At 41.5% G+C, this 23,158-nt stretch overlaps 1 protein-coding gene and 1 pseudogene across 1 annotated transcript; one reads left to right on the forward strand and one right to left on the reverse strand.

Annotated features, from left to right (window-relative positions):
• Positions 1-15,966: 15,966 nt before the first annotated feature.
• On the forward strand, positions 15,967-16,497 carry LOC133883990 (uncharacterized). Its single transcript, XM_062323402.1, has one exon. The coding sequence runs from the start codon at positions 15,967-15,969 to the stop codon at positions 16,495-16,497; it is 531 nt and encodes a 176-aa protein (XP_062179386.1).
• Positions 16,498-17,435: 938 nt separating this feature from the next.
• Positions 17,436-18,634, reverse strand: LOC133883991 (putative receptor protein kinase ZmPK1; annotated as a pseudogene).
• Between the last annotated feature and the right edge of the window lie 4,524 nt (positions 18,635-23,158).

A 23,158-nucleotide genomic window follows, 5' to 3' on the forward strand; every position in this document is an offset into this window, starting at 1 on the left:
ATATGCTTATTTTAATTTATTCATGCCTAGTGTAGGTTTTCATATGGTAGGTTGCTTGTGTTTATCTCTAACCCATGAACAACCTACATGGTTTATTAGTTGTAGGTTTATTTCTTGGTACTAGTTTTTACATTTGGTATCTTTTATATGCCATGATCCAATCTATAGGATAAATCTTCATTATTATCAATAACAAGTGCATATATATATCTCATAAGTATTCAGCACTTGTAAGCACACATTTAGGTGGAGTATATCCTATAGGTTGTGATTTTGAGACTAATATGTGTTCCAAGTTGTATCTATTGTAGTCTTATAGAGCAATTAATATGTCCTCAGAGGTATGCAGTGCTTAAATACTTTAATTAGTATCATTGTCAAATCTTTTAGTTAAGCTACATCCATGCATAATATAGCTTAAACTTCCTATCTTGACATATTGTCTAGTTATGCATATGTTTCTTCCTCATCATATTTATGTATACATATAGGGAGAATTTTGACTATATTATGTGAGTTTTATAAATTATGATCTATGTGCTTTTATAGCCTATAATTGGTATCATTCATTTGTAGTAATATCTATACAATTGGTATCCTTTTAATTGGATCATGATTTGTGAAGCTCTCTCCCATGTGCTCTAATATTTTTCCCTTTAAGTTCAACATATGCATATATCCTTTTGGGGAGATTGTTAACAAAGGGGGAGAATTTTGATAACCAAAGCAAGATGCAAGTTGCAAAATGAACTTTGTGAAGGAGAGAAGAAAAAAGCTCTTGTAAGGTCGATTAAGGGAGATAGTGGCTCCCCTCAACCTGTGATGGTGCAGGCTCGAGAGCATCTGAAGTGGAAGTAAATGCTGCAGGACCCTCTGCTGGAGTAGAAGAAACAGGTGCCAGCTCTGAAGTAGGTGTGGTCGAGAAAAGTAGTGGATCATCCTCGTCCTCACCGAGAGCGGAAAGATCATCATCTACAAAGATGCTTTCGCTCATCTCCTGATCATCTGCATACTCAAAGATAGAACTAGCACAGGGGGTTGATTCATCAAAGGTCACATCACATGACTCCATGATGGTGTTAGTGTCAAGATTAAAGATCTTATAAGAATGACCATGAAGAGAATACCCCAAGAAAATGTCATTGGAAGAAAGTGACTCAAACTTATAAAGATTGCCATGCTTTAGGATGAAGCAACAATAATCGAAAACTCTCAAATGTGAAACCTTCGGCTTCCTCCCAAAGCGCAACTCATAAAAAGTCAAATTCGAGATCGAGCGCAAGAAAATTCGATTGGAGATGCAGCATGCTATGCTAATGGCCTCAGCCCAAAACCTCCTAGGAGTCCTATGCTCATCGAGCATCATCTTAGCCATCTCAACCAAAGTGTGATTCTTCCTCTCAACCATGTAATTGTGTTGAGGAACGCATGTGGAAGAAAATTGATGCTCAATGCCATGATCAAGACAGAAAGTATCAAATAGATAGTTCTTGAACTCAATGCCATTATCATTGTGAATTGCTTTCAATGCACCAGGGAGTTTCTTGAACAATCTCAAAGCTAAGCTCCGAAAGTGTGAAAATACTTCATCCTTGCTCACAAGAAAGAAGACCCAAGAGTAGCGAGAGAAGTCATCAACAATGATAAGAACATACCACTTCCCGCCCGCAGAATAAACCTGAGAAGGACCAACAGCGTCTATATGGAGAAGTTCTCTCGATCATTCAGTCATCACCAGATTGACTGGTGGGTGGGAGACAGCAACCATCTTGCCATGCCGACAAGGAGCATAAACAAGATTCTTCTCAAACTTGAGCTTGGGCAATCCTCGGATCAAGCCTAGGGCACTCAAACGAGTAAGAAAATTAAAACTCATGTGCCCTAGTCTCCTATATCACATCCAAAGCTTAGAAGAAGGTTGAGCAATCAAACAACGAGAAGAACCAAGACACTCAGAAAAATCAGCTCCAAAAAACTCTCCCAACTCGAGGAATCTTGCAAATCAAAACGCCAGAAGAATCAAGAACTCAAGAAGTATCACATTTGAAACACACTTCCAAGTCCTCATCCAACAATTTAGATACAGAAAGAAGGTTGTATCCTAGATGCTCCACCAAAGCTACATCCTTGAGAGTAAAATTCTCATTCATCTTTATCATATCTTTGGCTTTCACCCTTCCTTTTTGATCATCCCTGAATATGATGTACTCGTGTCACTTCACGAGGGTGAGGTTGGAGAATCATGATGAATCTCTGGTCATGTGGCATGAACAACCAGAGTCAATGAGTCACTTATTCTCTAGGCCTCCGCCTGCCACCTGCATATGAGAAGAATAATAGGTGGATGACTCAGTACTGGGGTTAGTCAAAAACCTCTTAGGAATTCAGTATTGGGTCATCCTCCCTGAAGTGGTAAAAGCAGGTGCAGGTAAAATAGGTCTAGTACATTGAGGGTGAGTACCACGATGAGGAAAACATAGTCCGCCAAAGCACTAAGACTCAAAGCCTTTTACACATGGACCAAAACCATATGAGTCATGGCAAAATCCACGCTGCGCAACACCTCTAGGAAGAGACTGAAAAATGCTAGAGACTCATGAGTGAAAGCGAGGAAAAGGCTCATGTACACCAATAGAGGGGTGGTACATGTCACGGGTGCTCTACTCCCACTCACGTCACTCATCTCTCCTATGGTGAAAGGAAAACTCAACAAAGTGACCCTCTCTCTAGCAGTAGGTGCAGTGATAGCGTCTCTTGGGAACTCATCTGCCGATCACTCGGGGCTCTCTCACAGGCTCTCTCATCTTAGGCTGTGGAACTCTCTTGGGTTGTGGTGTGGGTTTCTTCTTTGTGGGTTGAGGAATGTGTTTCTTGATGGGTTGTGGTGTGGCATTGATTTTGGACTTCTCAGCTTCTAGGGTAGTAGGTGTGGTGAACATAGTCGTATTCTCCCCACTGTAAGACACCCTCTCAAAACCCAACCCAAGAGCCAAACCCACCTTGTAAGCACACATCTTGGTCTTGGCCAAGATCAAATTTATTTTTCCTTTGCCCTCTGAGCACTTCTCCACCAGAGAAAGGAGGTACTCATTCTCAGTCAAAAAATTTTGAACTTGCCCTCTAACCCAGCTGAGTTTGTCTTGAAAGATGGTGCAGGTGGAACAATTTAGCTGTACATCCTTAGAACTCTTAGCACTCTCCAGTCTAGACTCTATCTCCTTCACGCGCTTGTCTTTTAGTTCAACATCCTTTGTAAGGAAAGGGTAATTCTTACAAGTACCTAAGAGAGTAGACCTAGACTCTTCTTCAAGGAGTTTCTTTTCGACACTCTCAAGCCGACTGGCGACTTGAGCATGTACATTACAAAGCTCGGCAAGTTCAGCCATGCCAATCAGATAATTCTCACACTCCTCAACATCAGACCTAGACCTAAGCAATGCAAGTTCAGTAGAGACAGACTCGTACTTAGGCCTAAGATCTTTTAACTCACGCACAACTTTCTTAAGTAACCTATCCTGGCTAACCAGAGTATCATTCAAGGTATCAACTTAGATAGAAAGCTAGTCGTAGGAACGTAATACCTCAAAAGGATCCAGCTCAGGGTCGCTATCGTCGTTGTTGTCGTTCGTCATGAAGCAGAGGCCGGTGAAGTTCTTGGTCTTCTTCTTATTCTTTACTTGCGGTTCATCCTCCTCCGAGCTCTCCTCTTTGCTGGAAGAAGTGCCAATGTCACTGAGAACCACCACGAACGTCCTAGAAGCCACCTTGGCCATCTTATTATGGTTTTTCTTGAACAAGGGCTTCTTGTTCTTCTTCTTGTGCTTGTTGTAGTCGTAGTTGCCGTCCTCCCTGTTCTTGAGCTTGGGGCAGTCCGCCTTGAAGTGGGTAGTGTCACCACACTCAAAGCAGGCCCAAGAACCACCCCTCCTCCGGTCTCGGAGATTGTTGTAGAAGTGGGTGAACTTCTTCACAATCAGCGCAAGGTCCTCATCATCTAGCACATCCACCTGCTCCTTTGTGACATAAACCAAGGAAGACAAAGCAAATCCACTCGATGAAGTGTTAGCACAAGAAAAGCCAACTACAAACTGATTGCCACCACCAGGTCCGGAAACCAATACCATGTTCTGAGACATGGAATTTCTGAGACCAATCCGAGCCACCTTGGCTATCTTGATGGACTTGAGCTTGTTGAAGAGCTCATCACAAGTCAACATGTCTAACTTAGAGACTCTTCAATTTTCGAGATCTTCACTTTCTATATGCTACAGTCAAGACCATAGAGAAGCTTGATTGCTCTTTTGTGGTCAGAATAGGGCAAAACACTAGTTGATCGAATATTACTAACAATCCCATCAAAGCGAGCAAACATCGCATCCAAAGACTCTCCGGAGCCTTACACAAACATTTCGTATTCTTGGTTGTATGTGCTTTGGTATCTGGCCTTAATATGATTAGTGCCTTTATGAAAGACACTCAGAGTATTCCAGATCTCCCAGGCAGTACGGAGGTGCTAGAGCCTGTCAAACTCATTTCGACTCAGGCTAGTGAACAAAATATTTTTGGCCTTGTTGTTGGCCTCATACTGTTCGATTTGAACCTGAGTCGTGCGAGCAACAGTGATCTCGTAGTTGGAATCAACTACTTCCCATATTGCACTTCCTTGACTTAGAAGATAAGCCTCCATCCGCACCTTCCAGTACAAAAAACCACAGCCATCAAACAGTGGAATCTTCCCACTTCTCTCCATGTCGTCGACGGATCAAAAAGCTGATTAAGGTCAACAACTGACTCGGATACCAATTGTAGGACCGAGAATGGTGACTAGAGGAGGGTGAATAGGCGCCTCAACAAATTTCTTCTGAAATAGATGGCCTTCTCCTATTTTTTCACCCAACGCACCTCAAGAACAAGCACAACACAAAACACAGAAACACAATGGAAACACAGAGCTCAACCCGAAAGATCTGTCTAGAACAGAACAAAACTCAAAGAATTCAAAAACCAAACTAGAAGATCCAATCAAAGATGGGTCTTCATGGTTGGAATCGAACACTAGGTTCCACAACAAATCAATCCATAAGTCATCCCCACACAAAGTTTGGAACTTGAGAAGAAAGATTAAAAAAATCAAAGATAAGGCCATCGGTTGAAGAAATTCTCCAAGTTGATGATGTAGAGGCAAGGGAGTTCAAGACCCATGAGTATACACCCGTATGTGATTTTTATGCCTATTAGAACAAGAAGAATGACTTCACAAGGTGCTAAAAATTCAGCCCAAAAACCAAAACGAAAATCACAACGAAACTGAAAACTTGCAAGGGAACCAATAGAGGGAAACTAGATGGAGGGGAATTCAAGCATATGCAAAAATGTAAACTTCATTACTCAAAGAGGTCAGCCCTATTTTAAGCAAATTACAAATATTTTTCACTCAAAACTCTCACCTAATACATAGGCTAAACACTCATCCTTCCTCTTCTCTAAAACTCTAGCACTAGGCTCTCAAATGAATGGCACCATATATAGGCTCAAGTGACTGGTTCAAACTCTCCTATAGCCCTATCCCTCTATTTATAGGCCTAGTAAATTTGACCCATAAGTTTCCTAACTTTTTCCCAAAATACCCCTCTCTTATATACACTCCTACCTACTACCGAGGGTATTTTAGTCTATTTTCTTTTCCATTCATCGGACGGATGTGGCGCCTGCACGACTTAGCTTCGCCTCGACGCAAGCTTCGTGATGGTGCCATATACTCCTCCAGTACTCCCACGGTTTTGAGGCCAAACTGTGAAAGCATCTGCACGCTTCTCAAAGTGTGACTCGCCACTTGCTTACACCTTAAGCAAGTGCTCTGATATCGACACGTGTACTCCGTCTTGCGGTCCTATCTACCGACAAGTTTCTCCCGCTTCTGAACCCTCGGGCCACTTTGTCACTTGCACCGACATCCCTTTCACTTGACTTTATCAATACGTCGTCTTCATCATCCGTTTCATATTTTGCTTGACCTCCATGTGTACAACTAGGATCACCCTTGAATCTGCCCGGCCTCCTTGATCGTTCAGCTATACAAGTGTTTTCTTATGACATATATCACTACCAGTTGGTAACACGAACCGGTTATGATAAGTGGTATCACTGCCAGTTCATGCGGCCTCTATGGTTATTTTGTCATTGGAGATTATGTACCGGAAATGATATATTATCATTATAAACAAACCAACAATTATAGCCGGTCATCTTTTAAGGTTTCTATGGTAGTGTAAGATCTAAGAACACAATGCAAAACTATAGTCCCCAAAGCAGCACAAAAGATCATATTGAACATAAATAGATTTCTTCGCGTACTGTGAAGCAATGGGTAGATGCTAATATGTGAAGCAATAATCAATTATGCTGATCGTAGGATATGTTTTTGGTGTCACAGATTAGCATCCACCCATTCCTAGCCATTGAAAACCTAGATAAAATTTTCTATTACCGAATGTTGCTTTTCAAACCTAACACACTTTAGTGTAGTAGTTGGTTGTTTGGTTTGAGGGAGCAACACATCCTAGATGTGTAGCCCATTATAGGTTCATCCCATGAATTTTTATGGTGCTATTGAGTAATGAGAGACGATGAATCAACTCATCCCACTTCTCATACCTAACAACTTAAGTTAAGATTGGATGATTCATCATCAAGTCATTCTTCAAACCAAACAACCTAGCTATAAGTATCTCGAGGAGATAGTAATTAAACGTTTCATTCGGCTATGCTCCCAACCCACTATGTCCATAGTTATACTAAAATTTTACGTAGGAGCACTAGTTCTATGCCATGTGCACGCCAACTCAACCGTCCACTAATGTCCACTCTATTATATTTTGCAATCATTCTATAATTTACAAATAAAAATATTGATCTCACTGGTGTCTAACTAACCAACTCTATGGTGCGGCAAGCAACGACATATTATATTTTATCCAAAATAATTTGTTACCATGATAGAATGTTTCTCCATGGTGGATAGGCCATGGTCTTTAATTTGCACTTGCTTTGAGAGTTTGATGTTGAAATGCAAATGGTATTTAGAGCACAGGCTGAGAAAATTCAGTTTATATTGTTGTAAAACAGACTTTTAGTAACTAGAATTGTATCTATCACATAATTATAACATGTTAGTTTTTAGCCTCAAAAGGAAAGAGTGCATTTAGTCTCGGTCCAAATCCGTTAGAAAAATTATTCCTGAGGTGGAACCGTCAGCCAGAATTGTATATGCTGGCTTTTCATGAAAATTGAAATTGGTAGAATGATACTGGATAGAACATTTCTCGGAACTTTACCCCCTCAAATACTAATATTCCAGCTCCTAGTACTAAGTGAATAGGTAAGGAAATATAGACCAATCTATCACTCGTACCTGGGACTGACTAAAAGATTTATATGGACCATAATATTACAACTTTTCTCTTAGTCTAATTTTTGAATGTTGTGAAATTACGCATGAGCTTATGTGTGGACACTTGGTTCAACGTAGTGGAGTAGGAATCAAGGAAAGAATAGTCACCGAATGATCCAACAAGCAGTATGTACTAAAGACTATGAAGGATCTGCCATCCAACACAAGGAGGAGTTTGAAGACTTGTAGTTTGTAGTAGGAAAGGTTCCTCCCCACCAAACTATATAATCAGGGGGTTGTGAGCTCTCTTGGACTTGCACCAATTGAGAATAATAAAATGAGACAAGTCTGGGAACATAATATGTCTCTCTATTTCCATGCTTGAATTATTGATTATCTACATTCTTGATCAACTCATCATATGTTTTACAACATATATATTATCAGCACGTGTCTCTCGGGCTAAAAAGTACATTGGCAAATTTGTTGTTGTATATTTTGATGATATCCTAATCTATAGCAGGTCTATAGACGAACATATTGATCATATCAAACAAGTGTTAAATGTACTCCGAGAGGAAAAACTATATGCTAACATTGGGAAGTGCTCGTTTTGCACCAACAAGGTTGTTTTTCTTGGCTATGTTGTTTCAGGACTGGGAATTGAAGAGGATGAGAATAAGGTGGAAGCAATCAAGAATTGGCCAACTCCTATCAATGTAAGCCAGGTGAGAAGTTTTTATAGTCTCGCTGGTTTCTATAGGGGATTTGCGAAAGATTTTAGTACCATTACCACATCCTTGAATGAGTTCACAAAAAAGGAGTTGCTTTCAAATGGGTGTGTCACAAGAAAATGCTCACCTTGAGCTTAAGAAATAATTATCTGAAGCATCGTTACTTGTTCTTCTTGATTTCACTTAAACATTTGAGATTGAATATGATGTTAGTGGAATAGGTGTTCTAATGTAAGAAGGAAAATCAGTTGCATATTTTAGTGAAAAGCTGAGTGGTTCTCAATTGAATTATTTTGTTTATGATAAGGAATTATATGCTTTGGTTAGAACTCTTGAAACATAGCAGCATTACTTATGGCCTAAAGAATTTGTTATGCATTATGATCATGAAGCTTTGAAACATTTGAGAGGGCAAACTAAGCTGAATAGAAGACATGCTAGATGGGTAGAATTCATTAAAGTTTTCCCATACATTGTGAAGTATAAGAAAGAAAAGAGGACATGATTGCTAATGTTTTGTCTCATAGATATGCTTTATTGAATCAATTGGAAGTGGAAGTGCCTAGCCTTGAAAGTTTGAAAGATTTATACACCTCTGATTATAACTTTTCAGAACCATATGATAAATGCAAAGATGGGAAAGGCTAGGATAAATATCGTATGCATGATGGTTTTCTTTTTAGGGCTAACAAAATCTGTGTTTCAGATTCTTTAGTTAGGCCCTTGTTGCAGGAATCTAATGCAGGAGAATTGATGGGTCACTTTGGTCGTGAGAAGACTTATGAGCTGTTGTTTGACCATTTTTATTCGCCAAAGATGAGGAAGGACATTGAGAGATCTATCCAACGATGCATTACATGTCATAAAGCTAAGTCCAAACTAAACCCTCATGGTCTATATATGTACCCCCTACCAGTTCCAAAAGTGCCATGGGAAGATATTAGCATGGACTTTGTTTTAAAATTGCCTAGGACTAAGCAGGGGAGGGACTCAATGTTTGTAATTGTTGATAGGTTTTAAAAAATGTCTCATTTTATTCCATGCCATAAGAATGATGATGCTTCACATGTTGACGATTTGTTTTTCAGGGAAATTGTGCATTTCCATGGAATGCTAAGGATGATTGTCTTATATCGAGATGTGAAGTTTATGAGCTACTTTTGGAAAACCTTATGGGCAAAGCTTGGAACCAAGGTGCTTTTATCAACCACCTGTCACCCACAAATTGATGGTCAAATAGAGGTGGTGAACCATACACTTTTATCCTTATTGTAGATAATGTTCAAGAAGAACTTGAAGGAGTGGGAAGAGTGTTTACCGCACATGGAGTTTGCTTATAATAGAGCGGTTTACTCTACAACTAGCATGTTCCCATTTGAGTTGGTCTATGGATTCAAACACATTGCACCAATCGATTTGCCACCACCACTACCTCAGAACGGGTTATCACAAACGGATTTTAAATCCTATCACAGACAGTTATGAGTTTTGTCTCTATAAAAGTGTCTATGATAATGAGCTTATTATAGATGGTTACAACTCTATTTGTAACAGAGCTACACACAGACGGGTCTAAATAAGCTCTATGTCTGTAATATAGCTATATACAGATGGATTTTCTGAAAAACTGTATGTAAGTATTAAGGGTCACACACGGTGTTTTTAAAGCCATCTATATAAAGAGTCACAAAATGGATTTTTTTTTTTTTTTGAGAAAAACGTCTGTGTGTCCCTTTCCCCACTGGGAAGCCATTTAGCATCATAGCTGCCCTCATTTAGCTTCCTAGCTTCCTGGCATACATCACACACACTTCATGATATACATAAGCACATCACATACATTTATATATTACAAATAAGAACATCAAAGGCATATACATAATATAAGAACATCACACATATCATATATAACACATAAGAACACAAATATACAACACAGAAGAACACATTGTTCTATATACACTATATGATTAGCACATCACACATTTTTCAGAACATAAACCTAGCTAGCTAGCTATACACGATCCTTAATTGTATCTCGTGTAGTCTTCCAAAAGTATGAGATGATTAATATCATTGATGATGTCTTCCAGAATGATGAGATGATTGACATTATTGGAGATGTCATCTTCTAGAAGGACGAGATGATTGACATTATTGGACGATGCTGTCTTCTAGAAGGATGAAATGATTGATATCATCTCAGCCGTCTGCACTTCACCACAATGTAAACTGAAGCATCATCTTTAATCATCATTTCACTGTCATCCGGATTAGGCTCCATCCTGACTAACTCAGTCATGTGCTAGAACCAAACTATATTGTTGCCAAATCACCGGCTATGGTTAAGTAAGAAATGACTTTTCAAACTAGTTTACGAAAATATCTCTATTGTGATGAACATAAATAGAGAAATTTCTATATGGAAGAATAGAATGTAGAACGTGATTGACAACAAAAACTGGGTCTACAGTGGTGTCCTTCACAACAACAAAGAACACATAGTCCACATGACTAAAATGGACACCATGCATCCACACCATGGAAGTAGCCATGGGAACAATCCCATCCTCCTAGCGCCCGGTAGCAGTGAACAAAGGCATTGCAGATCTACAACACACATGCACCACATTACCCTAAGTAGACCAGATCAAAGAAAAAAACAACAAACCATAACAAAACCACGATGAAAACCCTATGTTACTCACCTAAGTGTAGGGAAGTCTCGAGATTCGGTGCTCAAATCTCGCTCCTCCGGCATGGAAACAAACCCTACCTAACCTTTGCAGAAGGGGGTCGGATGGCAACGAGAAGAGCGAGGGAGACGAACTGCTCGTTGCTTTATCTTCAATGAGCAAGGGGAGATGCGCGGTTTGTATATATGGGAAGCTGAAGAGAGAGGGGATGATCAAATTTAAAACAATACCTGGGTCTTTAATTACACATGGTTTCTTAGAAAATCCGTCTGTGTTGGACATACAAATACAGATGGATCTTACAAGAAACGGTTAGTGAAAATATCATAGATGAGTTTTTCTAAACACCGTTTGTGTCTGTATGAAAGAAAAAGATGGATTTGTAAAAATTGTCTGTGAGTTCTGGTACACCTGGATGACAATCATGTTACATACAAATTTGTCTTAGCAACCGTCTGTGGGTAGTTTGTCAGTGATGGATCCTAAAAGACCATCTATGATACTCTGTTTGCTTTCACTGATTCTATGGTAGTGCACTTCCACTGCAAGAACTGACTAACATGGATGCTTCCAAGCATGTTGCATATCTCAATAAATTCATAAGAATACAAGATAATAAATCAAGAAAAAGTCCAAGTACTATGCAATAAAGGCAAACAAGAAATGCATGAATGTTAACTTCGAGCTAGGAGATATTGTTTGGGTGCATCTACACAAATACTGCTTTCTTGAGAAGCGTAAGTCAAGTTAATGCCTTGTGGAAATGAACCATTCAAAGTGTTGACCAAGATAAATGATAATGACAAGATTTATCTTCCAGAAGATTATGGTGTGAGTTCCATGTTCAATGTTGCTGATCTATAACTGTGCTTTGCTCAAGAGGATTCAAAGTCGAGGACAACTCTTTTTTAAGAGAGGGACAATGATGAGGACATCCCTAGTTCACCTCATTCATCATCTCATCCACAAGATGATTCCACACAGTTATAAGTTGCACCTTCCACAAAAGAGGCTTATTTGGGACCAATGCCAAGGAGTCGTGCCAAATAAATAGAACAAGAGGTGAACACGCTCCTAGCTGATTCTAATATTACTATCAATGATAATTATATACTACCTAAGTCCATTGTGCATCTTTCGCTCAGCTTCACACCTACAAAGATAATTCAAGCCAAGGGTGCACATTGCAAGTATCTAAATACCAAGGAGACTAGCAAACAACTCAAACCATCAAGTGTAACGTCTGCAGCTCCAGATTTTTGTTTTCCCACTTTCTAACTAATCACACTTCATTTTGGGAGTATCCAGCATGTTTAGAGGGTAAGAATAGAAGGAAAAATAAAGTCCTCTTTCTAGCAAACAAACGGTGCATCATTTTGAAGGCTTGAGTCAAAAGATATGCAAGGTCCAAGACAAGCTGACCAGGACACATTTATTATTGCACGAGACTCTACACGTTTGCCTCCTCCCCAGCCTGGTGGGCATCAAAATTGAACCCACTTTTGGTGTGTGTTCAAGCCAAGCTACTAGAGTTGTTCCTAGTATTAGTACCCCCACCCCTACTCTCCTTTAGAACTCTTTGACAATTGATTTCCCCATAGGATAGCCAAGCTACTATCAGGACCTTGTTTGGGAGTTTTCTACCCCTTTGCTCTTATAACTTTACTTTGTGAGATTATAATAGTGGTCGTTCGACAATAGCCTTTTTGTGCTTCCAACTTCATGCGTGGTTGTGTGGCTTGGAAGCTTAGAGTGTGGTTAGATGAATACTTGTTGCAGGTCATTGCATTGGTATTTGTTGGCCTCAAGATCATTGGGTTGCACTAGATCCTACTTCATGAAGATCGGGCAACCCCATATCATCTGCATAATCACATTTCCGTCTGGACAGTGAGATGCAAAGGCATAATAACACTTGTGACCGTCTCAAGGTCCTTGCTAGCAACTATTCGAAGGATAGATATGATGCAAAGAAATAGAAAGAAGACTTCAATGATTATCATCCTGAGGGGGAGCGAATATCACAAATAGATTCTTATGCTAAAGATTTGAGGTGTTACCACAAATGAGATCTGACTTGTTCAGATTCAAAGCCCTATTGCTCCATGGTCACTACGTGAAAAATGGATAAAGGAAACACGAAATGAGTGACAGATCCTGCCACAACCCGTTACTTATATAGCTTCAGGTCAAGATCAAGTGACCTGTCACTGAAGACTATGACTAGTCATCGGTGACGGGTCATATTACTACCCATCACCTATATGCGGGCCGGACCTGAACTTTTAATTGAATTCAGTTTTATGTCGCTATCTTGCATCCCCTCTTTACAGTGCGTTCTTATCTCTTTCTCCATCATCTCTCTCGTCTCTCTCTTGTATCTCGTCTCTCTTTTCTCTTTCTCTTCCACACCAGTGGCCGAGCACGCTCGAAGTTCCAGTAGCCGTGATCCATGGAGGTGGTGGCCGGATCCATGGAGGCCAGGGCCAGATCCAAGCAGGCTGGGGCCAGATCCATGGAGGCGAGGAGCCAGATTGCACCGCAGTCACCGTCGCGGCCTCCTCCTCCTCCTCCGCCTCCTCAACGGGCCAAGGGCGACGACAGGGAGTGGTAGGCCGAGGCGCTTCGGTGGCCCATGCTGGAGAAATACACAGCGAAGAGCCTCGAGGAGATGGTGATCTAGAATGGCATAAGCAGTGCTAGGAAGCCGAGATCGCCGGGCGCGGACTGGTGGTACAAGCAGCATTGTCGCTCAGGCTGCCCGTGTACAAGAGGCTCATCACGGCGATGCGGTCGAAAGGCATGAGCCCCAAGAACATCGTCGGCTCGCTGATGCACTACGTCATTGTCGAACAGGTGGTGGGCATCACCGAGCACACGAGGACGCAGCAGAGGTACGAGCAAGCCATCTCCAATGAGCCGAACAACTCGCTCATCCTCGCCAACTTCGCGTAGTTCCTCTACCTCGTGCAGAACGACCACGACCGGTAGGTCCCCTTGGTGATGCCCACCACCTGTTTGACGATTTGACAACAACCGTTACTGAAAGTAACTCTCGTTTCGTTGCCGTGGAGCACTACTTCGAGAGGGCGGTGCGCGTGGAGCCGACGGACTCAGAGATGCTGAACCAGTACGTGACCTTCCTGTGGAAGGTGTGGAATGACCTTGCGACCATGGAGGACACATACCAGGAGGCCATCGTGGCCAACCTCGGCAACTCGCACCACGCCGCCGCCTACGCACACTTCCTCTGGAACATCAGAGGTGAGGACACATGCATTATGCCCAAGCCCCGACAACGGCCTCTACTGCGCCATTGAAATCTACCTCAAGGTAAAGCAACTGCACATCACTATTCTTGTGCTGCACCTGAGTCTTGAACGGATCGAGCCATGTAAGCATATATTTGCGTCTGTGTCTTTGGCGTGCAGGCACATCCGTGGCTAACGGACTCAGAGAGGGAGCAGTTGTGCCAGCTGATGAACTACCAGGAGATTGTTTCTCTTTTCCTCTGTGCAAATCTTAGATGGCATTGTTTCTCTTGATGATCTAACATTGACCATTTGCTGTTCTTGTTGGTTAGTTTTTAATTGTTCTTTTATTTTTTTTTTGTTTTTTAATTGCTCATAAGTGACGGGTCAAGATCTAGATCTGTCACTTATATGTAGTCATCAGTGACGGGTCTTGATCCAGACCCATCACTATGTGCGTTATTAGTGATGAGTGCGCACCCGTCACTCATGTGTAGTTATCAGTTACGTGTTCGGGGTGACGGGTCCCGCACCCGTCACTTATTTAGCTTATGATCTGTCACTTTTGAGATTTTTTCGCGTACTGGATTTTTAGTGGGGGCAGTAAAATCACTTAAGACTTAGGAAAAAGTTTTATGTGAAATAGTCCACTTGATCCGTTTGATCAAGATCAACCAATTGTGAGAGACTAAATTCAATCCGAAAGGATTATATGGTGTACTCTTTTTTTCCCTTGGTTGAGTTTTATCCCACTAGTTTTTTCAACGCGAGATTTTTAATGAGGCAACATGTGCAATGACAAGATATATAAATTATGTACTCTCTTCTTCTTGCCTTTTTTTTCCCATTGGGCTTTACGGAAGGAGTTTTAATGAGTATAAGCATGGCGTTGTCAAGTGTTCAAAGGGAAGTGTTGTGAAATTCATGGCGTTGTCAAGTGTCTAAAAGGGAGTGTTATGAAATTAGGCATGAGCCTGTGTGTGCACACTTGCCTAAACATAGTAGAGTATGAATCCAGGAAAGAGAAGTCCCCGAAAGATCCACAAGGAGGACGTACTAAAAGGAGTATGTATTAGTCTGTATTCAAGTCTATGACTTGTAGTTTGTAATAGGAAAGGTTCCTCCCTTCCAGACTACATAGTCAGGGGGTGGGAAGCCCTCTTGTACTTGCACCGATTGAGACCAATAAAACGAGAAGATTCGGGGACTATATAATACGTTATCTTGAATTATTAATCCTCTACGTTTTTATCAGTTCATCTTAGGTTTTACAACACCTAATACTTTTTTTTCCAGCTTTTGCTGAACCTTGGCCTTGAGCCAGCCGCGGTTACTGATCCAATCCAAGGTTTCTTTCATTTTCCTAATTTATCTTCAAGTTTCAACAATCTCCAACTGTAGCAACATCAAATTAGCACGAACAGTCTTAAAGAAAAAAAATGCTCAACATCTAATCGGCCGGGATCTTCACTGTCTTTCGGTGCACCCGGCCAGATTTCAGGTTTCCGGCGGTATCATGGCAAGAGCAAAAGCGATGAAAGCAACAAGGATCATATGCTGCCCGGTTGCTGTTCCCGGTGGTGGCGCACTAGAGCGGCACCAGGACCTAAAAAGAACAAGAAGATAACGTGACTCACTCTCCAGTAAAAACAGTACACCCTCTCACACACTAGTAGGCACTAGGTAATCGCACAGAAGGACTGGTTTCTCTAATTTTAATATTATTATGACTTTGTTACTGACATGACATACAGGATTATGAGTTCGTGACGCCTCCACCATATAGCACCCGAGTCCTCTGTGTTGCCATCACGACACTGACTCTCAGTCAGAGCCGGCCTACCACTCCTTGCTATTCTGGCCTCTGAGCGACCCTCCAGCTCACCGTGAACGACATGGCCCGGACAGCCACCGTCTTCCTCCTCCTCGCTGCCGCTATCTTCGCCTCAGCCTTCGGCGCGTCGGACCCGTTGACGGCCGTGCAGGCGGCTGACACCACCGGCGTCGAGGAAACGAGTAGCCGGCTGCCGGTGCACCGCGACGGTGACGAGGAGCAGGAGGAGGCCAAGGTGGGCGGGCGTCGGGGCGATGTCACCGGAGACGTAGCGAGCTTGGCGTCCGCGGAGGAGGAAGGCAAGAAGGTCGGATCCGAGTCCGACTGGGGCAAGGCGACGAAGCTGAACGACGACGACGACGACGACTCTGACTCCGATCACGATTCAGACTCCGATCACGATTCCGATTCAGACTCAGATCATGATTCTGACTCAGACTCAGACTCCGATTCGGATTCTGACTCCGACGATGATGACGACGACGACAACTCCAAGAATGGAAGGAAGAAGAAGCATGCGGCTCCCGGGAGGAAGGGAGCTCCGGGCGGTAAGCACGATGACGAGCTGCCTAGAGTAGTAATAAAGGTGTGAGCTTCGTGATTCTTGCATGTACAAGATCAGTACATGGCATGCTTATCTATATGTGTGTGTAACTAGAAAATAACATGTAATGTTACGCCTGATTTGTGCACTTAATAATTGAAGTCTATGAGCAGCAGAGCAGGTTGCATGTAGTGCAAGCTAGTCAGTGCACATTTGAGGATGTAGTGTATTGAGATGATGTTATGGTGTCATGTCATCAGTGATTATTCAGCACATATAAATGCACTGGATGTTTCTTCGCTGTAATCGACCATATGCATGTGTTGGGCAATGAGCATGGATACTAGCAAATCCAGAATTCGATTTCTCAGTCTAAATGTTCAGAAATTATTGCTTTAGCATACGAGGAAAGTTGGAGGCAACGAGGCATGGCATTGGTAAGCTACGGTATTCGGCAAATATTGATACAGAAACCTGAATTTCATTGTCTATTCTTCATAAGAGCAAGTATAGTCGTAGACTAAATAAATACAAAGAAAGTTGTAAATAATTTCATTTGATGGCTCAGAAATGCTTTGTCGCAACGAAGATAACAAATTCAGACCGTTGCCAGTGGGCACTGACAGGACTGCAACAAGAAATGCAGAGTACCTGGATACAATTCAGTATGCTCACCAGATTAACAGTGCCATAACTTGCATGCTAGTTACAATACACTCCCTCTCAAAATGAAAAAGGCACCAAACTCAAGAAATGCTTTTGCTGACATAGGGTCATACTACACACTCCTATGAAACACCACACCACACCACAACTTCTCAACCCCTACTAGAGAAATAAAATAGAGACAGAGAATGAAGACATTACGATAACTGCAGTTCAAATCTCTCAATGGTCAATCACTGTGAAATCACACCTCCTAATAAAATTGACAAATACTGCCAACGGAGGAAGTATCAAACTGCGAAGACGAAAACATGGTGCTTTCACAAATAAACAGACACTTCATTTGGCATAATTTTATAAATTCCACTATCAGCTTCAGCAGTTGAAAGTAGAATCTGCAATATAGCTTCCATGGTCGGCCTTTTGTTCCTATCTTCCTCCAAACATGAAACAGCTAACTTGATCAGCGTCCTTGCTTGCAAACAGTTCAACTGGCCATTCAATCTGAAATCCACAAACTCAGCTATCCATGCCTGTTCCTCCCTGTTCAGCTTATCAGCAAGAATCCTAACAACTTTCCTGAGTTCCAAATGCAACTCATCATCCCTACAGCAATGTCTGAGACACGAGTTCCCGATACTAGCTCAAGAAGCACAACTCCATAGCTATAGACATCAACTTTTGCAGTTATTGGCAGGCCAGAAACCCACTCCGGATCAATGTAACCTAGCGTTCCCCTTACTTGTTATACAATCTGATTGGATCCACCCCTTTTCAGTAACTTTTCCAAACCAAAGTGAACGATCTTTGGTTCAAAATTCTGGTCAAGCAGTATATTCTCTGGCTTCACATCACAGTGGATCACCCACACCAAACACTCGTGGTGAAGATAAGCCAAACCATTTGCAACACCTACAGCAATATTAATCCTTTCCTTCCATCCTAGCAAAATGTTGTCATTGAACAATATGTTCGACAGTGATCCATTCTCAATATACTCATACACCAATATCCTATCAGTGCCCTCTGAGCAAAAGCCCCATATTCTTGCAAGATTCATACGGTTGATCCTCCCATTGATATGTAGCTCAGATTGAAACTCTTGTTTGCCATGCCTAACATTTTCCAGCCTTTTCACAGCTATTGCTCGATCATCATCCAAGATTCCCTCTTAGACAACCCATGAGCCTCTACTTCCAAGCTCAACTATAAATTTTGCAGTAGCCATTTCCAGCTCTTTGTAACTGTATCTCCGAAAATGACTAGGTATGACTTTGTAGCCTTCCACAGGTTGGACTGGCCTCAACTCTCTCCTCAAAATAAACAGCCATGCAGATGTGATAAATAAAACTTCTATAACAAAAGTTCCAGCTACAAACCCATAGGAGTAAAACCATTTCGATTCACCTGAACCAGTCTTATGGACATCAGAAAATAACTGTATGACCCTTGTGCTCATATCATCACATTTAAGGTCATTTGGAGATGAATCAAGCACATTCGATTGTGGAATAGACATGTTTGAAATGTCAATTTATGATGTCATTCTTTGAGGTTTCCCGGGGAGTGCTTAAAAGATTGGTCTATATTCGATCAAGATTCTTTTGGCAAGGGGATAACTATAAGAAGAAATATAGACTTGCTAGATGGAATATTCTTTGCTAACCAAAAGAACAGGGAGGACTTGGCATTGTCGATCTCTCGGTTAATAATATTTGCCTTCTTAGCAAGTGGTTTTATCGGCTAGTTAATGAGGATGGGGTTTGGCAAAGAATGCTTAGAAGCGAATATCTTTGCGGTAAAACTATTACCCAGGTGGAAGGGAAATCTGGTGATTATCATTTTTGGTCAAGGCTCATGAAAGTTAAAAATGATTTTCACAAATGGGGTTCCGTCTATGTTCAAAATGGCTTCCAGACTAGGTTCTGGAATGATAGATGGTTGGGTACTACTCTTCTCATTGTGCAATATCCGACATTGTATAATGTGGTCCGAAGGAAACAAACCACAATGGCAGAGGTAATGCAAACTTTACCACTAAACCTCTCATTTCAGAGACCGATTGTAGGAGAATCGCTTGGCAACATATGGTGTCACAAATAGCTTATGTTCAATTATGTAATGAATAAGACATTATTAGGTGGGATTTGCAAGCACATGGACTATTCTTAGTTTAATTCATGTATAACCAAATGATATCAGGACCTACCATTATCACTGCCAAATGTATATGAAAACTCAAGATTCCACTAAAAATTAAGATTTTTTTTGTGGTACCTAGGTAGATGTGTTCTTTCGATCAAGGATAATCTGTTTAAAAGAAACTGGAATAGAAACCAAAAGTGTTGTTTTTGCAATCATAATGAAACCATTAATCATCTTTTCTTTTAATACCATTTTGCTAGAACCTGTTGGCAAATAATACCTATTTCCTTAGGTATTAAAAAACCTAGCAGGACGAGTCATATTATGGGCAGTTGGCTAAGAGAAAAGGGAGCAAGAATTAAGAACAAGATGCTAATGGGGGTAGCGCCATCTTTTGATCAATTTGGCTCTATCAAAATGATATAATATTTAAATATACTCCTAATATAACCATATTGCAGACAATTTTTAGGGGGGCTATTGGTTGCGTTTCTGGAGGCTGCTTCAGAAGGAGGATCAAAGGGAAGACTTCTTGAAGGCTTGCCATACTTTGGAGGTGGTGACCATAGGTATGTTCGCTAAAAATGGGTGGAGGCTTAATTATAGAATATGTGGCTAATCCTCATGGCTAGCTTTTGTTTGTTTTCCTTCCAATCCTTTACATCTTACATGACGAGCCTATGTAATAATGAACGAGAGGCATGGTGCGCCGTACGACACGAAATGCCTTTTGTTTTCCTTTCTTTGTGATCCTTAAATTGTCCAGCATTAGACTATCTAATGATGAACAAGAGGCTCTATACATCGGTTGATACAAAAGGTCAGAATTAATTTATTTATCTAAAAACACTCACTGGGAGCTTGATAAACATTGTTCGTGGATCATGTGGCCGATAGGATTTGACACTGAAAAAGAGAGATTTTGGGAAGCACAACCCTTGAACATAAAGAAAGCCTTTATAGGTGCAGTAACTCATACAAATATCATTACAAGCCTGAAATGACACAAATACTAGCTGTTGCTGATCGTTTTCGTAAAAATCAGTGTTTGGAAGTCGCAAAAACCTAATATGTTGTGCAACATTACACGCAATATTTACAATAGCTCTACAGCCTTGGCTCCAATTACCAGGATTAATCAATTCATAGCCAGGAGGGCAAGAACATGTAGGCACATGCGAGTAGTGATAAATTCCATTTGGCCCAGATAAACCGTGAATTTTACATGGTTTAGACATAGCAACCATTGAAATTGACCATGTCCCATCGGAGCTATTCAAGCTAGAAATTCAGAGAATGTAAAACCTAAAATGTGAAATTCAATTGTTCACCGTGGGACCAACGAGGAGTATAAAATTTGACCTTTTGAACTAATACTCAGATGGACGATCGGATACTGCAGATGCGTAGATCTCATCGAGATGATTGAATGGGTGGCCCCCATGCTTTTCTGCACTACCAGGTGAGGTTGACTGAATATTAGATTTTCGATCCAACTATCCACATACGGAGCGAGTATTTTGGGTATGGGATGGATTGACCCTTATGCTGTGTACCCTAACTGTTCATTCTCGGGATGTCGGAGAGCTGGATCAAGGTGTGCCTCACCCTAGAAGATAGAGTGACATCGTTCTCAGCCTAAACCTTAGAATGGTGTAGGGTTTTTCCTTATGGAGTCAATTCAGTCTTCTATTGACCATGGTGTTGTGCTGCGGGCTGGTCCCGAGTGGGGTTCCCAAAGGTTCTCTAAGCAATTCGCTGAGGGTTGCACGCTAGTCATAGTCATTGGTGTTGCTAAGACCTAGTATTTAAACTTAAGGGTTTGTGCTTCTGTGTCTTCTTTTAGTTCGAAGTGTTTCTTTGTAGTTAGGATGACCATGCTGTTTGTTGTGTGGTGGCTTTATGTAGTCGTAAAGGGCTATGTTGCAATTGAGCCATTGTTGTCAGGATAGCATGGGTGGAGTAGTGCATTGGTTCTAGAAGTGGGAGTCTATTATTTATGTCGGTGGTACTACACCTGTTTTGTGGTATTATGTATTTGAAGTGCTGAAGATTGGTGCATGCAAGGCAAGACTGAGTTGTTGGTCGGTTCGTGAAGCATTTTCTCGTGTTCGCCTTGGTGAACCCTGTTGTGTTCGACAAGGAGGTTCGTTTGTTTGAAAAAAGGAAGCAAATGTTTTACATGGCCCATAGGCGTGTTGGTGTTGTTTAGGATTTGTCATTAAAGCTGCAGTCTTTCTTGATGGGATTCTGGGTCGACTTGTTGTTGTTGAGCGTTGGTGGCTGAGTTAAGAGAGTTTCTCTCGTCAAGTGGATCCCAAAAATTAGGGTTGCTTGAACCTTTCCAGGTCAACTAGCCGAAGGTGTAGCTAAGAGCATGTTGTTGTGTTCTCTTGCATGATTCGTAATGTATAGCCTGATCTATGGCTTTCTTCCTTGTTGGCTCTCACGGAAGTGAGGGGGGTTGAGGAAGTAATTGGATGGTTTTTGGCTTGAGTTTTTTTTCCTAGGAGTGGAACATGTCTTTGTTGGCTGCTCTGGTTCTTTCATTAGGGTGAAGGTTAAATTTGAGATGTCTGGGTAGGTTTGTGTGTTGGAGGGTTATCTTCATCAGGAGCAAGAATCAACTTTCCATAAAGCGATTCTTTGGGTCCTTGGTTGCTAGGACACCAATGTGTGTCCTAAGGATGGTTTGTAAGGCGAAGCTCACCCTAGAGTTTATTTGGTGAGTCTAGTATTACATTTGGGAGCTAGTGGACACCCCTCTATTTACGGGGAGTATTGTGAAAGAGGATGACCTTGTTGAGGTAGGCCTCTATGGTTTGGTGTTGTCTAGTAGGGTGTATGCTCTCTAGGGATCCGAAGAGGAGTATAGTATACCGACACTTAAGCTGTTGACTGTGAGCGAAGGTTGCAGAGTGTGTTTTCTAAATTGGCTTTGTAAAGCAACAATTCTAGAGTTGGAATGACATATTTGAGGTTGCATAAGTCATGTCTTCATCCCTCTGCATGAGCTTTTTGCAGTGGTCACCTTGTTGGTTGGATTAGTCGACGTCTTTCGCACTTTTGAGCTGGTTGTGTTGTGGTTGTGATGCTAGTTTGAAGAAGCCGTTGTGTGGTTGTTGATAGTATGGTAGGCCTGAGAGGATGAGCAAGATGAGCAGTTCTCTAGTATACCAGTCTAGCTTGTTTCTGGACGTGGCGACCAACGCAGTCTAGTAATTGGTCTGGCTCTCTCTAGATGAAGGCTTTTCAACATTTGGGATTGCAGAGTGCAAGCCTCAGCTTGCACCCTAGAGGATGAGCCACTAGGTGCTCATAACTTTTGAGTTGGGCAAGTTGTTCCAGACTCCTGGTTCTCCTTTCTAGACTCAGTGAAGCACCGATGTAAGAGTACCAGATAAAGGTTTATGCCTTAAAGTTGTGACCATTATTTTGAGCAGGTCTGCCTCTACTCATGTTTTGGGGTTAATGGTGTTGGTGGAGAAGTGAAGTGCCAATGTCGCCTTAGCCCTAAACCGTAAAGGTTTGAAGTTTACCCTTCCCCTGAAGGCATGAGGTTGAGGTAAAGAAAGTCATTTGTTCTTATCGAGGTTTGATCCGAGTTTGTGGTGTTAGCCAAGTATTGTTTTGGGTGCAATTGCATCAATCAAAGATGGCATTCCTAAGCAGCTTATGTGTAAGTTTTGGAGTTTGTTGAGGAGAGTGTCTCTTGTCTTGCTGGTATAATACCAGTGAAGATGCCATGTGTTCTTGGTTTCATTTTTCTCTTTTAAGAGTGTGAAGGAAGCGGAATGACATGATCATCATCTTCAAGAAGTCAGAAGGCAGTTTTGGAAGGTGGCTCTTTCGAGCTTAGTCTTGACGGTAGTAAGCTATGTGTTTTTAAAAGGCATCT

Source organism: Phragmites australis, chromosome 11 (assembly GCF_958298935.1).
Source record: "Phragmites australis chromosome 11, lpPhrAust1.1, whole genome shotgun sequence".
Classification (NCBI taxonomy): domain Eukaryota; kingdom Viridiplantae; phylum Streptophyta; class Magnoliopsida; order Poales; family Poaceae; genus Phragmites; species Phragmites australis.